This window comes from Diabrotica virgifera, chromosome 7 (genome assembly GCF_917563875.1).
Source record: "Diabrotica virgifera virgifera chromosome 7, PGI_DIABVI_V3a".
Taxonomy (NCBI): domain Eukaryota; kingdom Metazoa; phylum Arthropoda; class Insecta; order Coleoptera; family Chrysomelidae; genus Diabrotica; species Diabrotica virgifera.
The window spans coordinates 105374029-105396441 of NC_065449.1; the positions used below are offsets into that span (position 1 = coordinate 105374029).

Genomic DNA, 22413 nt, shown 5'->3' on the forward strand with positions numbered 1-22413 from the left:
AAAATACAATCTTACCTTAAAAATAACACGTAGTTTTGAAAAAAAAGTCAGAGCAGATGCTTAACACAATGCTTAAATGTCACTTCACTCACATAACCTAAAAATATTTACCGCCAAAATCACAGAACCCGTTAAAGGCAGAACATAGACATAAGAATGTACGTAATATAGAAGCGAGTAGTGCCACCTAGTGAAATATACTCTTGTTAGCACTTGCAGAAATCTTATAATCGTAAGTTAACACTCTAATGTCCAATAACTGTCTCGTGTCCAATAACTGGCGTTTTACCCTATAGAATTTTGCACGCAGGAGTTGCTCTTGTTGAAGAAAATAGACTATTTTTATCTTATATCAAAAGAGGAGAAACGTGCAGTCACGAGACTCCTCATTGATAGCGAATAAGTAAACTGAGAATCAAAGCTTGCTGAACAGCTACAGGACAACATCAGGAATGCCTTTAAACCCATAATAAATGAGAAATGATTCGTAGTTTACTTAAAACGCCGTCGACGAGACGGCGCTTTGTTTCTTCAAATAGAGGTCGCTACTGTAGAGTAGCTCTAACGCTAGAGGTTGCATAAACTGGTATAACTTTTCGAGTACTTACAAGTCCTCACTGATAAGTGGAAAACCATGAATTACGTATAGTTTAAGTGTGAGACTCAAATTGGAACAAAATTTAACCGTCAATATATTAGGTATATTAATAAAGTTATAATGTTGCGTGTCAACAATCTGTGAAATATAAAAATTGTTAAAATAAAATAACGAAACAATGGTTGTTAAATTTAACAAAAATAGTTCAAAGGTAATGGCCGCACATATTAAAACTGTTGTTAGTAATAAAATACCACCCATTATTTTAGTAACGAATTAAAGCTAACATTTTCCAAAATGTTTTGTCCTCATAATACAAATCCACGTACAATCGCAGGCCGTTATATCTTTTAATGTGCCTATGCACTTTGCAAAAACATAAATGATGGCAGTTTCCACTTTTTATATATTTAATATCCTCGCTGATATTTAATATAATATTTATTCTAGTTTTATGGCATCAGCTCAATGTAGGATGTATAAATCGAATATTAATTAAAGTGGACTTAATGTAATGAAATAACAGAGAGTCAGTAACCATATAAATGAAACTGGAAACTTCACTTACCAACAAAAAAGTGGCCACCCTATAAATTTCCGAAAATAAAAATTCATTCGAAGTTTTATGAACTGTTTCATATTGTATACTCATTGTACTCATTGTATTTTTAAAACAAAAATGGCCATTACTGCTTGATTCCTTGGCATAATTTATTTAATTAAAGGCTACAAAAGAAAATAGTGTAATATCGGAACGAATTACAAACAAAAAAAATTAGGAGTGAACTTGAACAAAATTGTCTAACGAGAGTATTATGCCCTAAAACATCAATAAACATTTGCATACGATTTGGAAGGGAAAGGAACAAATTTTGAATAAAAACTTGAGGAATATTGTTCACGAAGCATGTTTTGAAGTTCTGCAAGACTTTCTTGCTGGCCTGGTTGACTTCTAACCCTACGATGAAGTTCATCTCAAAGATGTTCGATGATATTCAGATCAGGGCTGCAGTCTGGCCATTCTAGAGTATTGATTCCTACTTCTACCAAGTAATTTGTCACGATTCTTGCAGTATGCGGCCGTGCCTTATTTATGTAATTAACAATTTCATGCGGAATTGACACAATATTAAGTACTTAAGTCTGTAGAAAAGGCGCGAAATGCTACACCTCGACGTATAATTATGGAAAACATTATATTTTCTTGGTATTGACAAACGTACTGCCAATTATTCAAGAACTACGACGCAACATCAAAACATTTTCTAAGGTGTAAAGTTGTGGAAACGTTGGAACACCGATAGGATATTACTGAAAACTTAATTTTAAGTTTTAAATGACTGATACTTTTTTCTTTCTCTCATATACTTTTGGGGATTCCGGTTATTCTTTTACTAGATTTTTCCATGCATTTCTATTTTTGGCCATTATTATTATTTATGCCTTCTTATGTCAGATCTGTTATATGCATTTCCTTCTGAGTCTGCTCCTGCTTCTTTTCCGTCTACTTCCCAATTCTAATATTTGCCTTGTAATCCTTTGTGGTTTCATTCTAATAATTATGTTCGAACCAGAAGATTTGCTTCTCTTTGATTGTTCTTAGTTTCAGGTTTCTGCTTTGTCATTTGTCTCATATTTTTGTCAAATATTTTATTTTGATTGCGTTGATTTTTGATTCGTGTTATGGATATTTTATCGTATCTGTTACCGTATTTTGAAGTTTTCTCTTGACTACCATTTTCACACCTTTCTGTCCTAGTATTATTGTTGTAATTGTGTAGTATAATCGTGGACAGATATTCCTCTATTTGTTATTTCCGCGTCTATCTAGATATATTATTACGTTTAGTTACGTTTACTTTCTATCTTTACTCGGATTTGAGTACTGAAAGTTCCTCTTCTGTCCTTTTTTCCTAGACGAATGAAAGCGGAATGTGATCGTTTCCTTTTCGTTTTCTATATTTGTCGCCTGCGGTCTTATTAATTGAAAAAGTCGCAGATTAAGGATGCACCAGAAAGAACTTTCAAAATGAATAGTCTCAGATTTAAATAACTATTTACCATTTTTGGTGGATTCTGCATCTGAGACTCTTCAATTTGTTAAGAGATGTCGCTGTATCGCGTCCTAATGGGGATTTTGAATTATCTTTCAGATTCCCTTTAAATTGATGGTCCAGCTGTTTTTCGATTCAGAGGAGTGCACGCTAACGGACGCTGCTGATGACGCCTGCAATGGTAGAAACAGCCTGACCAGCGGGTGTGCATCCCTCTGAATCGAAAACAAGCAAAACCATCATTTATTATTACGTTTAGATTTATTTTTACTAATATTTTACCTTTACATTTAATCTCCCTACTGTCTTGGTCTTCTTTTTTGGTTAACTATCATCGTTTTCATCATCGCTCATCGCTCTCTCCACATGCTTTTTCTGTTTTGATTCTATATTTATGGCTTCATCCATTTCCTCTCTTGTTATCTCCAGTAAGCTTTCTACTACTTTGTCTTCCTCCAAGTATTCTTCCGCCAGCTCAACCCCAAATATTTTCGTATAATGTTCTTTTCAAGTTTTTAATATTTCTATTTGGTCCGTTTTTGGTTAAATGTTTTTAAGCGAATCCAGAATTGTCTGTTATTTTAGGTATATCATTCGTTCAAGCTATCTCCAAATTTTTCCCAGCATTCTCTTTTGTATAAGTATTGTTGTCACATGTCCAAATTTGTTTTCTTTGATAATTTTCGTTTCTGACAACAACCAACACTTGGTGAACATTTTGATGGTGATTTTCTCAAAATGCAATGATAGTATGGTATAGTTAGACCCAAACCCAGACATCCAAAGTGAAAGATATCCTCCAACACCAAATTGTTCTATATGGTCCACATAATGTTCAGAAAAAAGTCACACCATTTTGAGCGTCGGGTTTGGGGGGAGAGGGGGGAGAAATCTGCAAATTCGTAGTTTTTTAAGTTTTTCGTCAATTTTTCTAAAACTAAGCGGTTTAGCATGAACAACCTTCTACACAAAATTGTTCTACATTAAATTTGAAATAAAAAAGGCCCTATGCATAACCCTTCTAAAATGAACGGTTCCAAAGTTACGGAGGTAGTATTGTATAATTGGTCCAAAAAAAGGCCTAACCCAGACATCCAAAGTAAAAGTTTTCCTTAAACACCAAATTGTTCTATATGGTCCACATATTGTTCAGTCCGGTTTGGGGGGAAGATGTGGGAGAATTCGGTAAATTAGTAGTTTTTTAAGTTTTTCGTCAATATTTCTAAAACTATGCTTTAGCGTAAGGATTGTTCTATAGAAAAATGTTCTACATAAAATTTAAAACAAAAAAGGTTCTATACATAATTGTTATAAAATCAACGGTTCCAGAGTTACGGAGGGTGAAATGTGGAGGTTTTCGATACTTTTTATATTTACCAATTTCTCCCCCCTCTCCTCCCAAACCCGACGCTCAAAATGGTGTGACTTTTTTCTGAACATTATGTGGACCATATAGAACAATTTGGTGTTGGAGAATAACTTTCACTTTGGATGTCTGGGTTTTTGGTATAGTTATATCATAAATATTGCCAAAAAATATAAAAAGTATCCAAAACCTCGACTTTTCACCCTCCGTAACTCTGGAACCGTTGATTTTATAACAATTATGTATAGAACATTTTTTGTTTTAAATTTCATGTAGAACATTTTTGTATATAACATTGTTTACGCTAAAGCATAGTTTTAGAAATATTGAAAAATGTAAAAAAAACTACTAATTTACCGGCTTCTCTCCCATCTCCCTCCAAAACCGGACGCTCAAAATGGTGTAACTTTTTACAATATGTGGACCATATAGAACAATTTGGTGTTGAAGGAAGGAAAACTTTCACTTTGGATGTCTGGGTTATGCCATCTTTTGGATCAACTATACTATACTATGATGCAGTGGTTAAGTTAATAAATATAGTGTTCATCCTTATGTTGAGTTCGTCTTTTTCTGGGGGGCGGTTTTTAAGTTTTTAAATATTGGGGGCAGGACCAATGTCTAAACCCTATATCTGGAGGACCGGTAAATTTTTTCTCTATTTGTTTAACGTTTCTCGTAATTATTAGTGTCTTCTTCTTCTTAACGTGCCCTATCAAGTCCCCTTGACGTTGGCGATTAACATGGCGAAACTGTTTCTGTCTCGAGCTATTCTAAATAGGTGTTCTGCTTTCTTTATTCCTGTCCACTCCCGGATATTCTTCAACCAAGAGGCCTGCTTTCTACCAATTCCTCTGCGTCCTTCGATTTTACCCATCATAATAAGTTGAAGAATATTATACCGGTCTCCCCTTACTACGTGTCCAAAATAGGCCATCTTTCTATATTTGATGTTATCAAGCAGCTCGCGGGTAGCATTTGCTCTCTTAAGGACTGCCACATTTGTCAGCATAGCCGTCCATGGTATTTTCAGAATACGTCAGAATTCAGAATTATTAGTGTATTCGTCTTTATTACAACTATTAACTTATACTATACTATTAACATTCACTAATCATGTATTTCTGTATAAGAAACATTTTTGCAATAGTCATCGAAAAAAATGCCACTAAAACAGTTGAGATGTGTTAAGAAACCACATACTCGATTTTATATTCGCTTTAGTTCTGGAAACAAAAATATAAATAAACGCTGAAAGTACATACTACACCGAACAAAACAATATAAAGTTTATATTTCAAGTGAATTACCGCCGAGGGAATAAAGATTCTAACAATGGCCCAAAAACCCGCACAACCACCGAAGTAACGACGTCATAAAAATGTTTCATTATACAAAACCCCATTCCATATTATACGTATGCTCTTTTAATTAATTCCTGTATATAGCCCCGAAAATTTGCGTAAAGGGCGTGTAGGACAAAGTACAAAGTACATTCCCTACTCGATTGCGATTCCCCTGTTCCCCATCCCCTTTCCACCTATCATTATCTACCCTCAAACATCTTACCCAACTGTAAAAGAGCAGAAGAGACGTAAAATTATCTCAAATTACGTTGATGCGACTCTATTCCTGTCTCTCGCGAATTTGGGTCTTATTGTAGCAGACCAGAGGCATCAGAATCGGTCGGATTTAACTGAGGTTAACAGTAGTTGCACTTTGGAGTGATACTCGTTGAGCTGTAATAACAGCATTATTTATTTACCCTCAGGGATGTGCACTCATGCGATCGCATATTCGTTCGCCATTATTAAAAATAAATCTGCTTCTCGAGCTTGCGTTGCCGTCTTGCCTTTCTTTACCTTCTCCCTTCCTTTCTGTTTGGTTGTTTCAGCTGGAAAGAAATGTTTCTGAAGTGCCACTTTTTTAGCTTGTTTGGCGAGAATCGTATTATTTACCAGAGGCGTGTATTTCAGAGTACAAAAAAGATCATTCAAAGAATCTTATTTACTTAGTTTATGTAAAAGGTGCTTTTATATACAAAATAATTACAAATATTTTACAATTATAAAACAATAATAATTATACCTAAGTTTGTTAAATATGTAATTAAGTAATTAATATTAATATTTTAATTACATATTGTTTATAACTAATTACAAATTATATTAAAAGGCGTCTCAGAAAATATTTAATAAAGAATATAAAATAAGTATAATATTTAGAACAATCAAAGCATTAAGGGGATAGGCGCAAACTTTCGGCTCCAATACTATTTAAATAGGATTCATTTTTCGAATCCTGAAAAAACTAAGAAGTATTTTTGAAAAATTTAAACGCAGAATGAAAGATTACATTATTACCGAGGGCCGAAAGTCCCTGAAAACTTCTATAATGTTTATTTTAATAAGTTACAGGAGTGAAAATCTAAGAGAAAATTTAGTGTGATTTTTAATATCAGATATCTCATTCGAAAGAAACTCTTTATTTATTCTAAGGGACTTTCGGCTCTAGGTCGAATTTAGTCTTTCATTCTGCGTTCAAATTTTTCAAAAATATTTTTATAAATAGTTTTTTCAGGATTCGAAAAAAATGAACACGGGGTAATATTTTCCAAATCGAACATTCGCTATCTTTGTCATACAACGCACTCAGTCGATTAGAATATGCTGACAAGACAGTGACAATTTTAGATATTTGGCACGGCTTCAGGAATATTTTGAGTTTATTTTAAACAATAGGTACTGACAGGGCCGCCGAGAGGGCGGTACAGCCGGTACATTTTACCGGGGCCCGGCTATGTACCCGGCATCAACCAGACCAAAGACGTAATTTTTCTCGTTTTTTTTTCTTCACTTTATGTCCATAATTCGTTTGATTTGGTTTAAAATTTTATCCGCAATAAACAACATGTGTCAAATACTACAGTGCAGTCAGATAAAACTATGGTATGGATATGGAGATTAAAAATATATCATTGCTTCTAGAAAATTTACAAAAAATCAGAAGAATCTATGTTGAAGAATCGAAATGAGATATCAGCAATTATGGAATAAATCCAGAATGTACATCAAATAAAGAAAAACGGCGCAAAAGGCCTGTGAGATTTTTTGATGATTTGCCTGGGCCTAATAGTGATGCGACTGATAATTTTGAGCCCGACGCAATATTTCCCTAGGAAATATTTAATATTGTTATAATAAGCAATTTAACCAGAAGATTTAATGCGGAAAATACAATTCATTCGCTATTTAACATTTTATGGATATTCCGAGATGAAGATGACGACAATATTAAGAAGAAAATTGATATAGGTATATATTGCGATAGTTTTATAAAGAAGACATCAGTGAAGAAATGAGAGATTTAATTTTTCATTTGAGAGCGATATACAAGAATAATATTGGTAAATCTCAACTTTATCCAATAGATTTGCTTAATAAAATTAAACATCTCAAATTTGAATCGTTATTGTGTTAAGAATATTTTGCACATTACTGGTGACAGTCGCAGAAGCAGAAACATCCTTTAGTTTTCTTTTTCGCATAAAAAACGCTATGAGGTAATGAATGAAACAGGATCGTTTAGCTGCCTTTCAAGTTTGTGAATTGAAAATGATTGGGTAAAATCATGCGATTTTTGCCAAATCAGAAAACTCGAAAAGCACCTATATTATAAATATTTTCACTCTTATAAATTGAATAAAATTTTGTATAATCAAAATTTAATAAAATTTATATGTATTTGAAATGTTTCTTATTATTTATAATTTTATTTCTATAAAAATTAAACAATTTTTTCGCTCTTCACTTTTTGCCGGGGGCCGCCCTTCACTTTTTACCGGGGCCCGCTCATCCCTCTCGGCGGCCCTGAGTATTGATAGTGTATTTGATAAATAATTGATTTAAGACGTGAATTTAATACAAAGTTATTCATTGGTTATTATTTATGGATTAAAAAAATCACTTTATCACTTTTCGTCTTTTCTCGATTAAGTATTAGTTTGTATTGAGTTTAACAAGTAACAGTTATCCAAGAACATTCAAAAGTCATCTCTAAGTTAATGGTCACCATGTCATTGTCAAGTAATGTTTATGTAAATATCCATACCAGTGAGAATTTTACTACACGTAATTTGCCGTGTATAGAAAGAAAAAGTAGAGATAGCCGTAAAATATTTGCGCCTGTGCTCTTAAATTCAGTGTATTCATGAAATATCTTGTGAATCTGAAAACTTTTTTGTAAAAACACTCAGGTGCAAAAAGTTCGATCTTTGAAGATGCCACTTACATATAGATTGGGCATAGATTTAAGGAGGAACATTAAATATAAATAAATAAAAAATGAAAAGTAGCTTTGTTGATAAAAAACAGGTACAGTCGGAAAAATGAAAGAATACCCATGAACGAACATATAAAACACGCTGTATTTTCCTGTCACCGTGTCACAAAGAAAATTGTCCAGTGCAAGTACATGTAACAATAATTACTACATGTACTTGTGCTGGCCAATTTTTTGTGTGACACGGTGACAGGAAAACACAGCGTGTTTTATATGTTCGTTCATGGGTATTCTTTCATTTTTCCTACTGTAGGTATAACAAAATAATGTTTTTGTCATTTGATATTAATACCTAGTTTTCCCCTTGGCCCTTTATACCTTTTATACGTCTTGTCATTGTGGTAATTAAGTTTTGAACGTGATGTTGGTTCTTGTTGTGTTCTCCAAGATTATTTCCCGACCGTCTGGTGACCTCAAGCAAAAGCTGAACTTATCCGAGAACAAAACATTACTTCAATCTGTGTAATTACAATTTTCGCGTTCTCTTGCAAAAGCAAGTCGAGCAATCAGCAACTTCAGAGTTATTTTCATGTAGATATCTCATTTGACTCTTACTAGAACTCTCCTCAAAATTGTTCATTTTCATATGTTATTTTTTCCTCTTGTGCTTAGGTAAAAGTACAAGTCTCACTTACATCTAGCACTTTTGGTGTCAGCACCTTCTTATATATTCGCAATTTTGTTTTTCTTGAGACACTGTTGATGTAAGATTCTTATGCAATGGTCCTACTTTTTATTTCTTATTTGTAATCTTCCTTTGTATTTTTCTTTACATTTATCTCCAGGCAAGAGAAATTTCTATCTCATTCCAATTATTTTCATATACAGATTTTCCATCACCAAAGGCATTGCTTTATTTGCTCTGTTTTGTATTTAAGTTTAATGCACATACAAGTATTTTGACTTTGGTTCATTGATGTTTAGGTTTACTTTTCCTGTAGTAAAATTGAAAGTAGTAAATACTTCTTTTTATATATACGTGCCTGATCTTGTTACCGTTACGATTTGTAGGATAGCATGTGGTACCTATTTTTCTAGAGTTCTTGTTTTACTTAATTTACTCTTTTTTTGCATTACCTATTCCAGAAACATTTTAAACGGAGCTGTAGACAAGGATCCCCTGTTTTAGTCCTTTGTTTGTTTCCAAACGGTCTGAAAGCTTACCGTCATACCTTATTTTATCAACATATCAACTACTTATTATCACAAAGTTACTTATTGTTATTTATACCAGGTTTATTAGTTTTCTCTGTATTTCTAGATTTTCTATCGGTTTCAGTAATTGCTTTCTTTTTATAGTGTCATAGGCATGTCTGAAAATAAGTCGTATCATTAGAAATTGCAGTAATTAAAAACAGATAATTTGATCGACTTTCGGATAACCGCATAATAAAATAATTGAAGAATATGCCATGATTTTACTAAACGAAACCAATTAATCAGTAAAATTATTGTTACAACATTGTTGAGTAATGTACTTATTGTGTTTTTCTTTTTTAGAGTGCGGTATCTTCGGGCCCTAGCCAATCTTCATCACCACCAACAACCATGGCAGTAACGTCTTCAGCGCCTACGTCGGGCAGCCCGCCAACGCCATCCCAAAGATGTTGTGATACCGGTAGGCCGTTATTCACTGATCCCATAACCGGCCAAAGTGTTTGCTCGTGTCAATACGAACTCTTAGGTTATCAAAGATTAGCTGGTGCTGGAGTACCAGGTTTACCGGCCCTTTCCATGTACAGCGCACCTTATCCAGAAGGAATGGCAGCTTATTTCCCCGCCCTTGGAGCCGATCAAGCGCCTTTTTATACGCCGACGGTAAGTCACTTTTTATAAATATGTCTTATGTAAAATATGTATAAAGCTAACAGAATTGTCTCCATTTTGAAATGGACTTCGCAAGATATATGTAAATCTACATTCTTCGAGTCTTCTTCACTTTTCCTACATCTTCTGGAAATACTATTTCTATCTTTCTACTTCGTTATCTGTTGTTGTAAGTAATTCTCCTGCCTTGGATCTGACAATGTGTTAACTGTTAGGCACATTTTTGTGTCGTTTACTAATTTGGTATTGCTCTCTGATCCTGTCGTTTTCTATTTGGTACTGCATTTTGATACTGCCGAAAATCATGCATTCTGGAATGGCCTCGATATGATTGAACTTGTGGTTGTAGCTTGGAAAGCAACAATTATTCCCAACCTTCTTATCGTCTATTTTTCTTAATTGTTTATTACCCTGTAAATATAACCTTCATTACTAACAAGTACATTTGTCTATTATCTATAGTACAATAAATTGTAACTCATAAACTCATTAAAATATATTATTTATGTTTTGAACTAACAAGTTGTTAACAATACTCGCAGCTGTAATTATGTGGTAATATGTGTGCGTAATTGTTTTTACATTAATTAAAGAAAAATAGTTTCCTTCATGTTTTTGTTGCAATTAAATGCTTATCAGGTAATTTAAGGAAACTAAGAATGCTTTGAGCAAATACAACATTATTAATATCACACTTTAATTGGATTATATTTAATAATATACGATTTGATGGTTCTTGTAGATGTAATTCTTATTCTTTATTAATAATGATGAATGTAAATTTAAATAAATAATGCGCCATATACAATAAGATAATATACGAATAAAAGTTTTACATTCAATATTAACAATATTGAAAATAAAATTTTATTAGAACTAATCTTCTGGTCACACGATTCGTGGCTTCTAAAATTTGCAAGCCAACGAATTTCTGGAGTTAAAAAGGCCGAGGGAGATCTCAGGTTTCATCTGACTACCCGCCTGTCCAGCACGGTAAAATTCCAACAAAGATTAGTTCCCAAAACTCAGAATAGGAGTAGAACTAATAAAAATAATAAATAATGTTGTTCTGAAGCTATTTTCTTGTGGCATTTTTATAATCAAGTATATTCAAATGGGAAATAAGCCACAATTTTACCTAAAAATGATTTTATTAACGTTTCGACGCCCAAGTCGGGTGTCGTTTTCAAAATACAAAATAATACTAAATAAACAAAAATGTTGTTGCTTAGTAAAAAATTCTTCTAATAATTTATTTAATCTGACTCATTTATATCGGCAATTCAGACACGTATTATACATTTTAAAGTAGACGACTTTAAAATGATATTGCCAATATTGATGAGTTGCGTTCCTGGGACGACTTTACTAAAAGATAGTTCATTCGATTACATGAAATCAATCCCAACTCAAGAATATCCGCCACAAAAAATCATAGCATGGGATAATGAACATAGAGTTCAATGGAGAGATTCAAGTATGTATAGTACTAAAAGATGCAGATAGTAAAAAGAGAAAAATCAAAGAAGCGGCTCTAATTATGCTAAATGAAACCAATTGTGTCGCAAATTCCTCAGTAGAATGCAGTAGGATGTGGTTACCCATATTAAAGGAGGAAGTCAATAGAAAGAAAATACCACAATTAGTAAATCAGTAACATATCGAGTTAGTACATTGAGTATTTTAGTATTATTTAAAATTTAAAATATCAAGTCAGAATTCGGTATTAGTTTTGAGAGTAAACTAAATGTAAACCCAAATACTTACGATGTCGGGATAGTATCACGAGGTTTTTCCTGGTTTTCCCTCGTGATTTACTATGGAATCTCTAACGCGAGAATTTCACTGCCACCGTTGCATTTGGTTGTCTTTTTAAAGACAGATCACATGCTATGATTTTTTGTGGCGGATATTCTTGAGTTGGGATTGATTTCATGTAATCGAATGAACTATCTTTTAGTAAAGTCGTCCCAGGAACGCAACTCATCAATATTGGCAATATCATTTTAAAGTCGTCTACTTTAAAATGTATAATACGTGTCTGAATTGCCGATATAAATGAGTCAGATTAAATAAATTATTAGAAGAATTTTTTACTAAGCAACAACATTTTTGTTTATTTAGTATTATTTTGTATTTTGACAACGACACCCGACTTGGGCGTCGAAACGTTAATAAAATCATTTTTAGGTAAAATTGTGGCTTATTTCCCATTTGATAATAAATAATGATTTCGTTGCCAACCGAAACAAGAGCCGTCTTACTTTAGTTAGTTCAGAGAGCGCCAAAGGCACTCTAACTAGTTTCTACCCTTAATGGGGTTTCCTCAGAGAGCGCATATTATGCGCTTGCAAATTTAAGAAGCCACGAATGGTGTAAGCAGAAGATTAGTTATAATAAAGTTTTATTTTGAATATTGTTAATATTGAAAGTAAAACTTTCGTTCGTATTTAGCAGATGCCGCCACGGCATTCATGTCATTATGATCTTTCGTTTATGGACCGAGGCTAGCGGCCTGAATTTTAGTTGTCACAGAGAATCAAATATGCGCTCTCTGAGGAAACCCCAACAAGGCCGCTATTATATTAGACAACTGGTGACGCCTCCAAGTTCCTCCACTAGTGAATCATGACGTCACGGGGCATTTAAGTAAATGAGACCTATTAGACTACGGCAACTGGTTGCGCCACCAGAAATTGTTGCCGTTTTGGTGACCGAACTCGGCCACCAGCCGGGTAACCAGATCTGGTGGCGCCACCAAGCCGGGGCATTATGTTATATGGACCCTATTAGACTGAGCAACTGGTGTCGGCCACCACTAGTTCATTTTTATTGTAATCGAGTGCTTCGTATTTCCCCATCGTTGTATTTCTATTAACTTCTATACTGAGTGATCTTATGATTTTTACATAATCTTTTAAAATTAAAATTAAATACATATATAAAAGTTTTGCAATAATTTCATTATTTATAGGGGAATCATTGTAGATTAAAAACTTGCATTGTTTCGAAAAAAATTTAACAAGCGTATATTTTTCTAACACTTTTTTTTGTTGGTTTATAAATATGTTACGAGTAAAAGGTTCTTCTCGTAGATTTAGACACTAATTGTTTATTCATTGTTTAAATAATAAAAGCTGTTTTCTATAAAATATTTTAGAAATATCGGTGAATTCATCATTTTACCTTGATCAAAAATGTTTCTATTTTCTTTTGATTATGCTGAATCCAAATGCGCCATTACAGTTCGAAAATTAAAAAAATTGAGCTGTTATACAGTATGTCTGCGTAACTTGAAACCATATGGGAAACTTTTTTATTATCTATCAATTTTACGAAAAAAGGTTATTCTTTATAAAACGCTCTGGATAGCCTGAAATATAAAAAGGGATCATCAGATATCAAATTTTGTCCATTTTATACGAGGTGTGTCAAAAAATGTTATGTAAAGTATCTTTATATTTCACAATATCGAAAATTGGTATTATGAGAAGATTTATGTAAGTCACATTTTCCACCCACACTGTGCTTATGCAATATTTTTTTCCTTGTGTTATAACTATAAGATAGCTTTAATATTCTTCTTTCATTTCCAATTCGTAACATTTAATTTGATCAATTAGTTAAACAATTATGTTACAGTAACTTAACCGCGCGCTTTGTTTGTGAGAGGAGTGACATAAAAAATTATAAAAGCTGTAGATTTAATTTTAGAAAAATCTTTAAATAAGTTTTACTACATTTCCTCATTTTTGTATCAATACCACGTAATTTAGTCCAAGAGTTCCAAAAATGACGATTTTGACATGCGAAAATACTGGAAGTTCAGGAAATAACGTATAATACATCACTGTTCCTTCTCTGGAAGCCAACATTGTTGTATATAAATTTTTCGAGTCCTCACTCTCCTGTTCTTTTTTATTAAATGGGCAAAAAGAAAGAACGACTCGTTTGATGTTATATTCTCAACTAAACTACTAAATAACATTCACTATGCATTTTAGTATTTTTACTGGTGGCTATTATCGGCCACCAGTTGCCCGTATTCTTTTGTGCTTAAATTTGGTGGGCACACTAGTTGCACCCGGCGTTATCGAAATGCCTCCCACTTTTTCAGGTAAATATTTTCATACATGAAATGCCTCCCAGGTACAATCGAATTGCCTCCGTTTTGTTTATCATTTAGGCTGATATTTTGTCTATTTAATCTCTGTATAATGACAGAATGTTGCCAAATCATAATTTAAATAGGTTGTATCTATTTATTTTGATTTTTCTAATTCTTATTGCAGTGTACCTACATAAAATTTGTTTCACATAAATATTTCACAGTACGACATACACATTTCTTTTTAGAAAAGAAAGTTGTTACCCGACAATCTAATATCCAGCTTTTCTGGGTAATTCCAATTCCGATTCTAATCTCTTCCATATTTATAATTCCATATTTATAATTCCATTTTATAATTCAATAAATAGGTACTTTTACTTTAATCTTTTTAAATGTTGGCCAAAGATACAGTAAAACGGTGGACATGTACTAAAAAAACCTGCAAAGCATTTTTGTGAAAACACAAGGATGTTAAAATACGATAATTGAATCAATATTAGATCATAACCACGAGAAGTTGTCTGCCGAAGTTTACAATAGAAAAGCCGTAAGCAATTCAATAAAAAGAGCAGCCGTGGAAGATCTCAGCGCAAAACCAATGAAGCTCATCTGTAAAGAACTTAAGAAGACAAATATAGAGACATTTACTATCAATGATATCAATAGGGTGAGACAAAATTTATATTATGCTAGAACCACAAATTCTTTAATTAAACTTCCCAAAAATATATCTGAATTTCATAAAGCTCTCGATTCATCTTCTATTATTACAAATAGAAATGAAAATGTTATAATTAAAAATGACAAAGATAGTCATATTGTTATATGAACATGTTTTTCAAATCTTCGTTTTCTTTCGACTGTTTCCAATTGATATGTTGACGGAACTTTTGAATACTGTCCTCGTTTTTTCACTCAATTGTTTAGTATACATGGCTTGAAAAATGGACATTATATTCCTCTTGTCTTTTGTTTACTTCAAGATAAAATGTCATCTTCATATTATCTCGCTTTTAAATATATCATAGAAGAATGTTTTAACATTAATTGTCCTGTATCCCCTAAAGTAATAACTTCAGACTTTGAAATTTCCATTCATAATGGTATTCGTATGGGATTTCCTGAAGCAGATCTTCATGGATGTTGTTTTCATTTGGGTCAGGCATGGTGTAGAAAGGTTTAAGCACTGGGATTAGCTCCAGAGTACCAGAAAGAAGGTGTTGACTCAACCGAAATTACGCATTTTCTTATTTATATTTTTGGTCTTTCATTCTTACATCCTAAAGATGATAGCGATTTTTTTGATAGATTTGGCAGAAATGAAACCAGTCGATGAAAGAGTCACCCAGTTTTGTGATTATCTTGTTGATAATTGCATATCTGAAAATTCGACATTTCCTCCATATCTTTGGGCTGAGCACTCTTCATCCTTACAAAGAACCACAAACCCATGTGAAAGTTTTCATTCCAACTATAATTCTTCTTTCTACTGCCCTCATCCTAACATTAATAATTTTATTGATGTAATTTTACAATTTCAAATAAATACCTATATTAAAATGAATTCTGTTTCGACACCAAAAAAAAATTGTTGCGGAAACTACAGCAAAAATAGGTTTTCTAAAATTCTAAATGAAACAATTTTAGAATTAAGAGAATGTAAAATAAATAGATTAGAATTTGTTAAAGTAGTATCATATAAATTTAGGAAAACTATTTTTGTTATTTTATATTTCTATACACATTTTGTATTTTTTTCCAAATAAGTTTTTTTGTTATGATATTTCTAATAAATCTATAAAATACTTAATATATTTATGTATTTTTTGTTAAATTATTAATTATAAAAAATAATGGTTATAATAAAATATATATTATAATGGTTATAAAACTAGTTATATATGTATAAGTTAGTTAAAATTTATAAATACCGCCTAGTGTCAATAATGTTTAATACATAAAGGTTGAAAATAAAATAAATTAAATAACAAAATACCAATTTTGACAAAAATTTACAAAGGGACGAAGATGCGGCAACGTCTCACCTTCACATAAAGATTAGAACCATGTAATTTATTTAAACCTTGGAAGGCAATTCGTATGTGACCATTTTAGCGACAGGTAAGAAATCCTATTTCGGGAGGCATTTCATATGCGGCCGTTGCGCCACCAGTTGCGTCACCAGTTACCTAGTCTAATAGAGTCTTAATAGAGGGTAGAAACTAGTTAGAGTGCTTTTGGCGCTCTCTGAATTAACTAAAGTAAGACGGCTCTTGTTTCGGTTCACAACGAAATGATTAGTTATTAAGTTAATATACATTTTTCTCAAATTCTTTTTAAAACTGATATCTTCTTCGACCTTTTCTCTTTATACAATTAATAAACACGTGAAAGGAAGTCCCTGTTCGTTTATTTGTTCTTTATTCATGATTGTATCCTTCTTCCTAAGGTTTTTTGTTCATGGGTACCTTCCTTTTCCTACGATTTTTTATCGTACAATAATTTGCAGTAATTCACATTTACCATTTAAACAAGGGTGCTGCTTATCTCCCATTCTTTTCAATATATATATATATATATATATATATATATATATATATATATATATATATATATACATATATATATATATATATATATATATATAAATATATATATATACCGACGGTGTTCTCAGACTTTGGAAGCAGAAACGGAGTGGTATGGGTATACCAATCGGAGTCATCACACTATACACTTTGAACTACGCAGACGACCAGGTGGTAGTTGCCCAATATAAGGAAGATTTAAAATATATGAGAAAATTGACGGAAGAATACACGAAATGGGGTTTAGAGGTAAACATAAAGAAAACACAATATCTACACATCGGTAACCAAATACAACAGGAAGACCTAGATCTTGACGGAAGTGACTACATCAGGGTATGCACAGAGTATAATATATATCTAGGGATTAAATTAACAAATAGTGGAAGAACGGAACCCAGTATAGATGATAGAGTGACGAAGGCTAGAAAGATTACTAGAGCCCTCAACCCTGTCTTGTGGCAACATAACATAACCTTAAATACAAAAATGAGGATGTACGACGCTATTCTGAAACCAATTTTAACGTATGGCTCCGAAGTGTGGCAAATGACAAAAAAATCCGAAAATAAGCTGCTTACTACCGAAATGGATTTTTTTAGAAGAGCTGCCAGAATATCGAAATTTGACCATGTTCGAAATGAAAATATCAGAGAAAAAGTAGGTAAGCAGAAAACAATAGTGGAAGAGGTACAACGGAACCAACTCACTTGGTATGGACACGTTCAACGAATGGGAGATGAAAGACTTCCAAAAATAACAATGAGATGGATACCGCCAGAAAAACGGAAAAGAGGAAGGCCACCGACCTCCTGGAAACAAGGAATTACAAAAGCCATGTCAGAAAGAAATCTACAAGAAAGAGACTGGCTAGATCGACAGGCTTGGCGATTGGGTACCGGAAGGCGTAGAACTCTATAGAACCGGTTATATATAGACACATTTACCTTTCTTTTCCCTTTTGCTTTCTTCGCACTGGTGTAATATTCGTGGGTGTACGTAAAATTGTAACGTGTCGAAATGATAGTTGTTATATTTTGTCTAATCTTTTATCTTATTAAACTTTTTAAAAACTACCCAGTATCTGATTTTAATTTCTGTAAATATTTTGTCAGAACCCATTTATCTATTTTGACTAAGAGTTAGGTCTATCATTCTTCTTCTTCACGTGCTATATCAGGATTATCCTACGTAGGCGATCACTATTGCGAAGGCTTCTCGATCTTCTGTAATATGGAATAATTAAAGACGTGAGTTTATGAAGGTGTTAAGTCACATTTTTTTAATTGTTGGTAATTTTGCAATAATGAAGGTGTTACGTTCCAAACTTCATATTGGTCTTCTCAAAACATTGAAAGAATCAATATGTACGGAAAAAGTCAGGGCATGAAGGTGTTATTTAACAAAACATTTTGTTATACTTAACACCCCATAAAAATAAAATAATTGCCACTATATTACTCGTTTAGGACGATAAGAATGGGTTATGGTAACATACTCCATTAATATACTATATTACTCGTTTAGGACGATAAGAATGGGTTATTGTAACATACTCCATTAATATACGATAAAAAAATATATTTTTTAATGAATCATGTTCGTGCATGAAGGTGATAAGTACGTACATAACACCTTCTGTACGTTTATTTTTTTATAATAAGTCAAATAACATATTTTTAAAATGTATAAATATTTTCAATTTCTTTGCAACACGAAAATGCAGCAGCTGCATAATACTCTGGTTAAATCAGAGAGTGCAGGAAGAGTCTATATCGGTTTCGAAGGTTTTTCCTCCTCATCAGTAGTCCCATTTCCTCTTCTCTCCGATTTCCCAAGGCATCACACTTTGGGCCTTTCCGAATTGCAAAGAACGAAATGTCACGGATGTACTAGAGCCATCTACCGAAAAACAAAGTAAGTTATCAATCGAAGTAGCACAAAAAACGACAATAAATATCGTTCCCATACCACCAGATTGACAACAGGTGGAATACTTTCTTTGGTTACAACCCCCCGAAATTTTCAATAATTATAAATCATACAGGATGCCGTGGAAATTAAGATGAGAGAATTTTAAAATAAGTCACAACCCATCTGCTCAGCGTGATAAAAGTTCTAACAAGAAAGATTCCGTATTACTCAACAAAAGAGTAAATGAATTAAAATGTATAAACATTTTCAATTTCTTTGCACCACGAAAATGCAGCAACTGCATAATACTCTGGTTAAATCGGAGAGTGCAGGAAGAGTCTATACCGGTTTCGGGGGTTTTTTCCTCCTCATCAGTAGTCCCATATCCTCTTCTCTCCGATTTCCCCAGGCATCACACTTTGGGCCCTTCCGAATTGCAAAGAACGAAATGTCAAGGATGTACTAGAGCCATCTACCGAACAACAAAGTAAGTTATCAATCGAAATAGCACAGAAAACGACAATAAATATCGTTCCCATACCACCAGATTGACAACAGGTGGAATACTTTCTTTGGTTACAACCTCTCGAGATTTTCAATAATTATAAATCATACAGGATGCCGAGGAAAGTAATAAGAGAGAATTTTAAAATAATTCACAACCCATCTGCTCAGCGTGGTAAAAGTTTCAACAAGAAATATTCCTTAGTACTCAACAAAAGGGTAAATGAATTAAAATGTATAAACATTTTCAATTTCTTTTTAACCAGAGTATTATGCAGCTGCTGCATTGCCGTGTTGCAAAGAAATTGAAAATGTTTATACATTTTAATTCATTTACTCTTTTGTTGAGTACTAAGGAATCTTTCTTGTTGGAACTTTTACCACGCTGAGCAGATGGGTTGTGAATTATTTTAAAATTCTCCCTTAATTTTCTCGGCATCCTGTATGATTTATAATTTTCGAAAATTTCCCGTGAAATCGTTTTTGCCCGCTGTGGAAGAAGTTGCAATATTTGTGCCACCACCTCTTTTTTTGTTAAATTACCCAATCTTAGTTATTTATTTTTCTCATTTGCACTTTTTACACTTTTACTTTATTCCCCATCTCTCCGTTGATCCGAATCTCCTTGTTACTGTATTATAGGGTTCAAGATTTGATTGATCTAACCAGATAGATAATTTCTTCTCAAATTAAAACCGGTACTCCTCTCGCTACTCCAGCAAATTCTTTGGACTCCAGCTTTCATCATAAGTAATTTGATAGTACAGAAGCTATCTTAGGGCGTTGACAGCCCTGTCTAATTCATTGTGAGTATTTTTTGTAAACTCACATTGTGTCATTGTGAGTTTGTTTACTGTAATAAAAAAAAGAATGTTTGTGTACTTTGTACGCACGTAAGAAGTTATACTTCTATTATATGATTTCTTAAAAATAAATATACCTACTTTAAACAGGTTGTTCTAATTTTTTTAAACACCAATTTTGTGCTTACCGCTTTCAAAAAAATAAAAAAAAAGTATAGGATTGCTCCGGACTCGAACTCAAGACCTCTCGATCTCTGGCCGAATGCTATACGCTCTGAGCTTCGCTGGTGTCGCTCCTAGCGGATTACTAATGCAACTTTCACCGGTAATTTTTAAGTTTATTATTTATTTGTTATCGTTTAATATTTACAACGCAAAAAGGTAATTAAATTGTAATCGATTTTTTTAAGATTCTGCTAATCATTTTGAGGTTCTATTGATGAAATATTAATTTCTTACTTCGGATACTTTCACAATTATCGTGTAGATGGCGCTAAGATTAATAGATTAATTTATAATTGCATATTACGGAACATTAAAAAAACTTAAATTCAGTATTTAAAACGTAAGTATATTTAAGGTAAAAATATATACCAAAGCTTTGACCAACTAATATTTTTTATAATTAATGTTTTTAATTTTAATTTTAAATTAATTACTTTGACATTTATGTCAAATTTCCAGTAAACGTTTACAGACTTGTCACTACTGGCGCTCGCGAATTTTTAAATATCCCCTCTACGTACGAGCTCACAGCGTATACCAAGGGACTACGAGGACTGTGTCTGTATCGGTTCGGACGTACCTAATGACAATTCACGGTAACAAACAGACAAGTATAATAAATAAGGTAAGGTCGCCAATTAAGGCCACCTTAAGGTTTAAATATCTGTAATATTTTATTCAGGAACAATATGGGGGAAAACTCTTGTATACGTATTGCCTAACATTTTAGCTATCGAATTTCAGGATAAACTACTTACTAAATAAATAAAGAAATATAAAATTTTTAAATTGAATAAATCTGGAATATTTGGCCTTATTAGGAACTGGTAGCTTAGTAAGGCCAGTTTAATTTTTTACGCAAATTGAGGTGGATAATAAATTTTAAACCTAAGAATTAAAGAACAAATACAAAATTTAGTGAAAGAAACTTTTATTTATATTAAAAACAAAAATTTGTCAATACATTAAGCACACATAAGCACACACATCTAGGACAATTGGCTTTATTAGGACACTGTCTACTTTTTTAATATTTAACATAAAAAAAATAATAAAAAGCAATATAGAGAAAAAACAGTTCCAGTTCCTTAAAAAGTATTAATTTACTATCTAATCGCTTTACAAAGAAAAAAATAATTGGCTTATATTCATTAAGTACCATTTTAGTAATTTTATAACTTACCTAAAATTTATAAACGAACTTCCGCACCGTAACAAACACGTGTCTAGTCTACTTGGCGCTGCTATGTGATACTACCGGCTGAATGGCGTAGACGATTTTGACTGAGAAAGACATTTACGGTGACCTCTAATATATAATATCTATATTTAAGAAAATATTTGCAATTGGCCTAATTAAGACACTGGCCTTATTTGGCGACACTACCTTATACAATAAAATGTTTTAATAATACTCATCTTACTCCTGAGGAAGACAAATCCAAAGACACAAAAATTATAATAAATATATTTACTAAAAACACTAATATATTCTTTTCACACCTTTTCTTGCACTGATATATTTATACATAACGTGAAACTTTCAGCAACTAAACGCCATACTGTCTGTGTGCGCATGCGCGCAGTATTATGAAATTTTACTCTCAATCGCGCCTAAAGAAGTATAACTTCAAAAAGTTTTTGAAGTGCAGTTTGTAACTATGTATGTCAAATGCAGTTCAATGTTTATTAGACAAAAATGTTTTGAGAAATTATTGGTCAGTATGTTGGTTAGCTCAGTTAGTTATTTGACTAGTGTTGGCTAGTAATCTCTGTCAGACCCAGACGTGGACGCCATTTTGAGCAAGCATTAGTATGGTACAACATTTAAATTGTAATTTAAAGGTTTTTATACCTTTTGAAGTTGGCTATTTGCAAATGCTCAAATTTCACTCATGCGAATGTGAGTGAAAAGGGTTTGAAGAAATCTCAGAGAAAAACAGTACTCAGTAAAGAACCAATCAGACGTAAATTAGAAATTGTTGGTATCAGTATTGAACAAGTAATGGAAATAAAATACCTTGGAATTACATTATCGAGCTACGGGCACGGAGACCTGGAGGAAGTGAGAAATCAAGTACA

General features: G+C 32.8%; 1 protein-coding gene across 1 annotated transcript in view; it reads left to right on the forward strand.

Annotated features, from left to right (window-relative positions):
- LOC114330659 (homeobox protein caupolican) overlaps positions 1-22413 on the forward strand; it is a 260203-nt gene that overhangs the window by 107929 nt on the left and 129861 nt on the right. The window contains exon 2 of the mRNA XM_028280065.2: positions 9860-10177. Within this exon, the coding sequence (XP_028135866.1) occupies positions 9860-10177 (318 nt within the window). The remainder of the gene's footprint in view (positions 1-9859; positions 10178-22413) is intronic.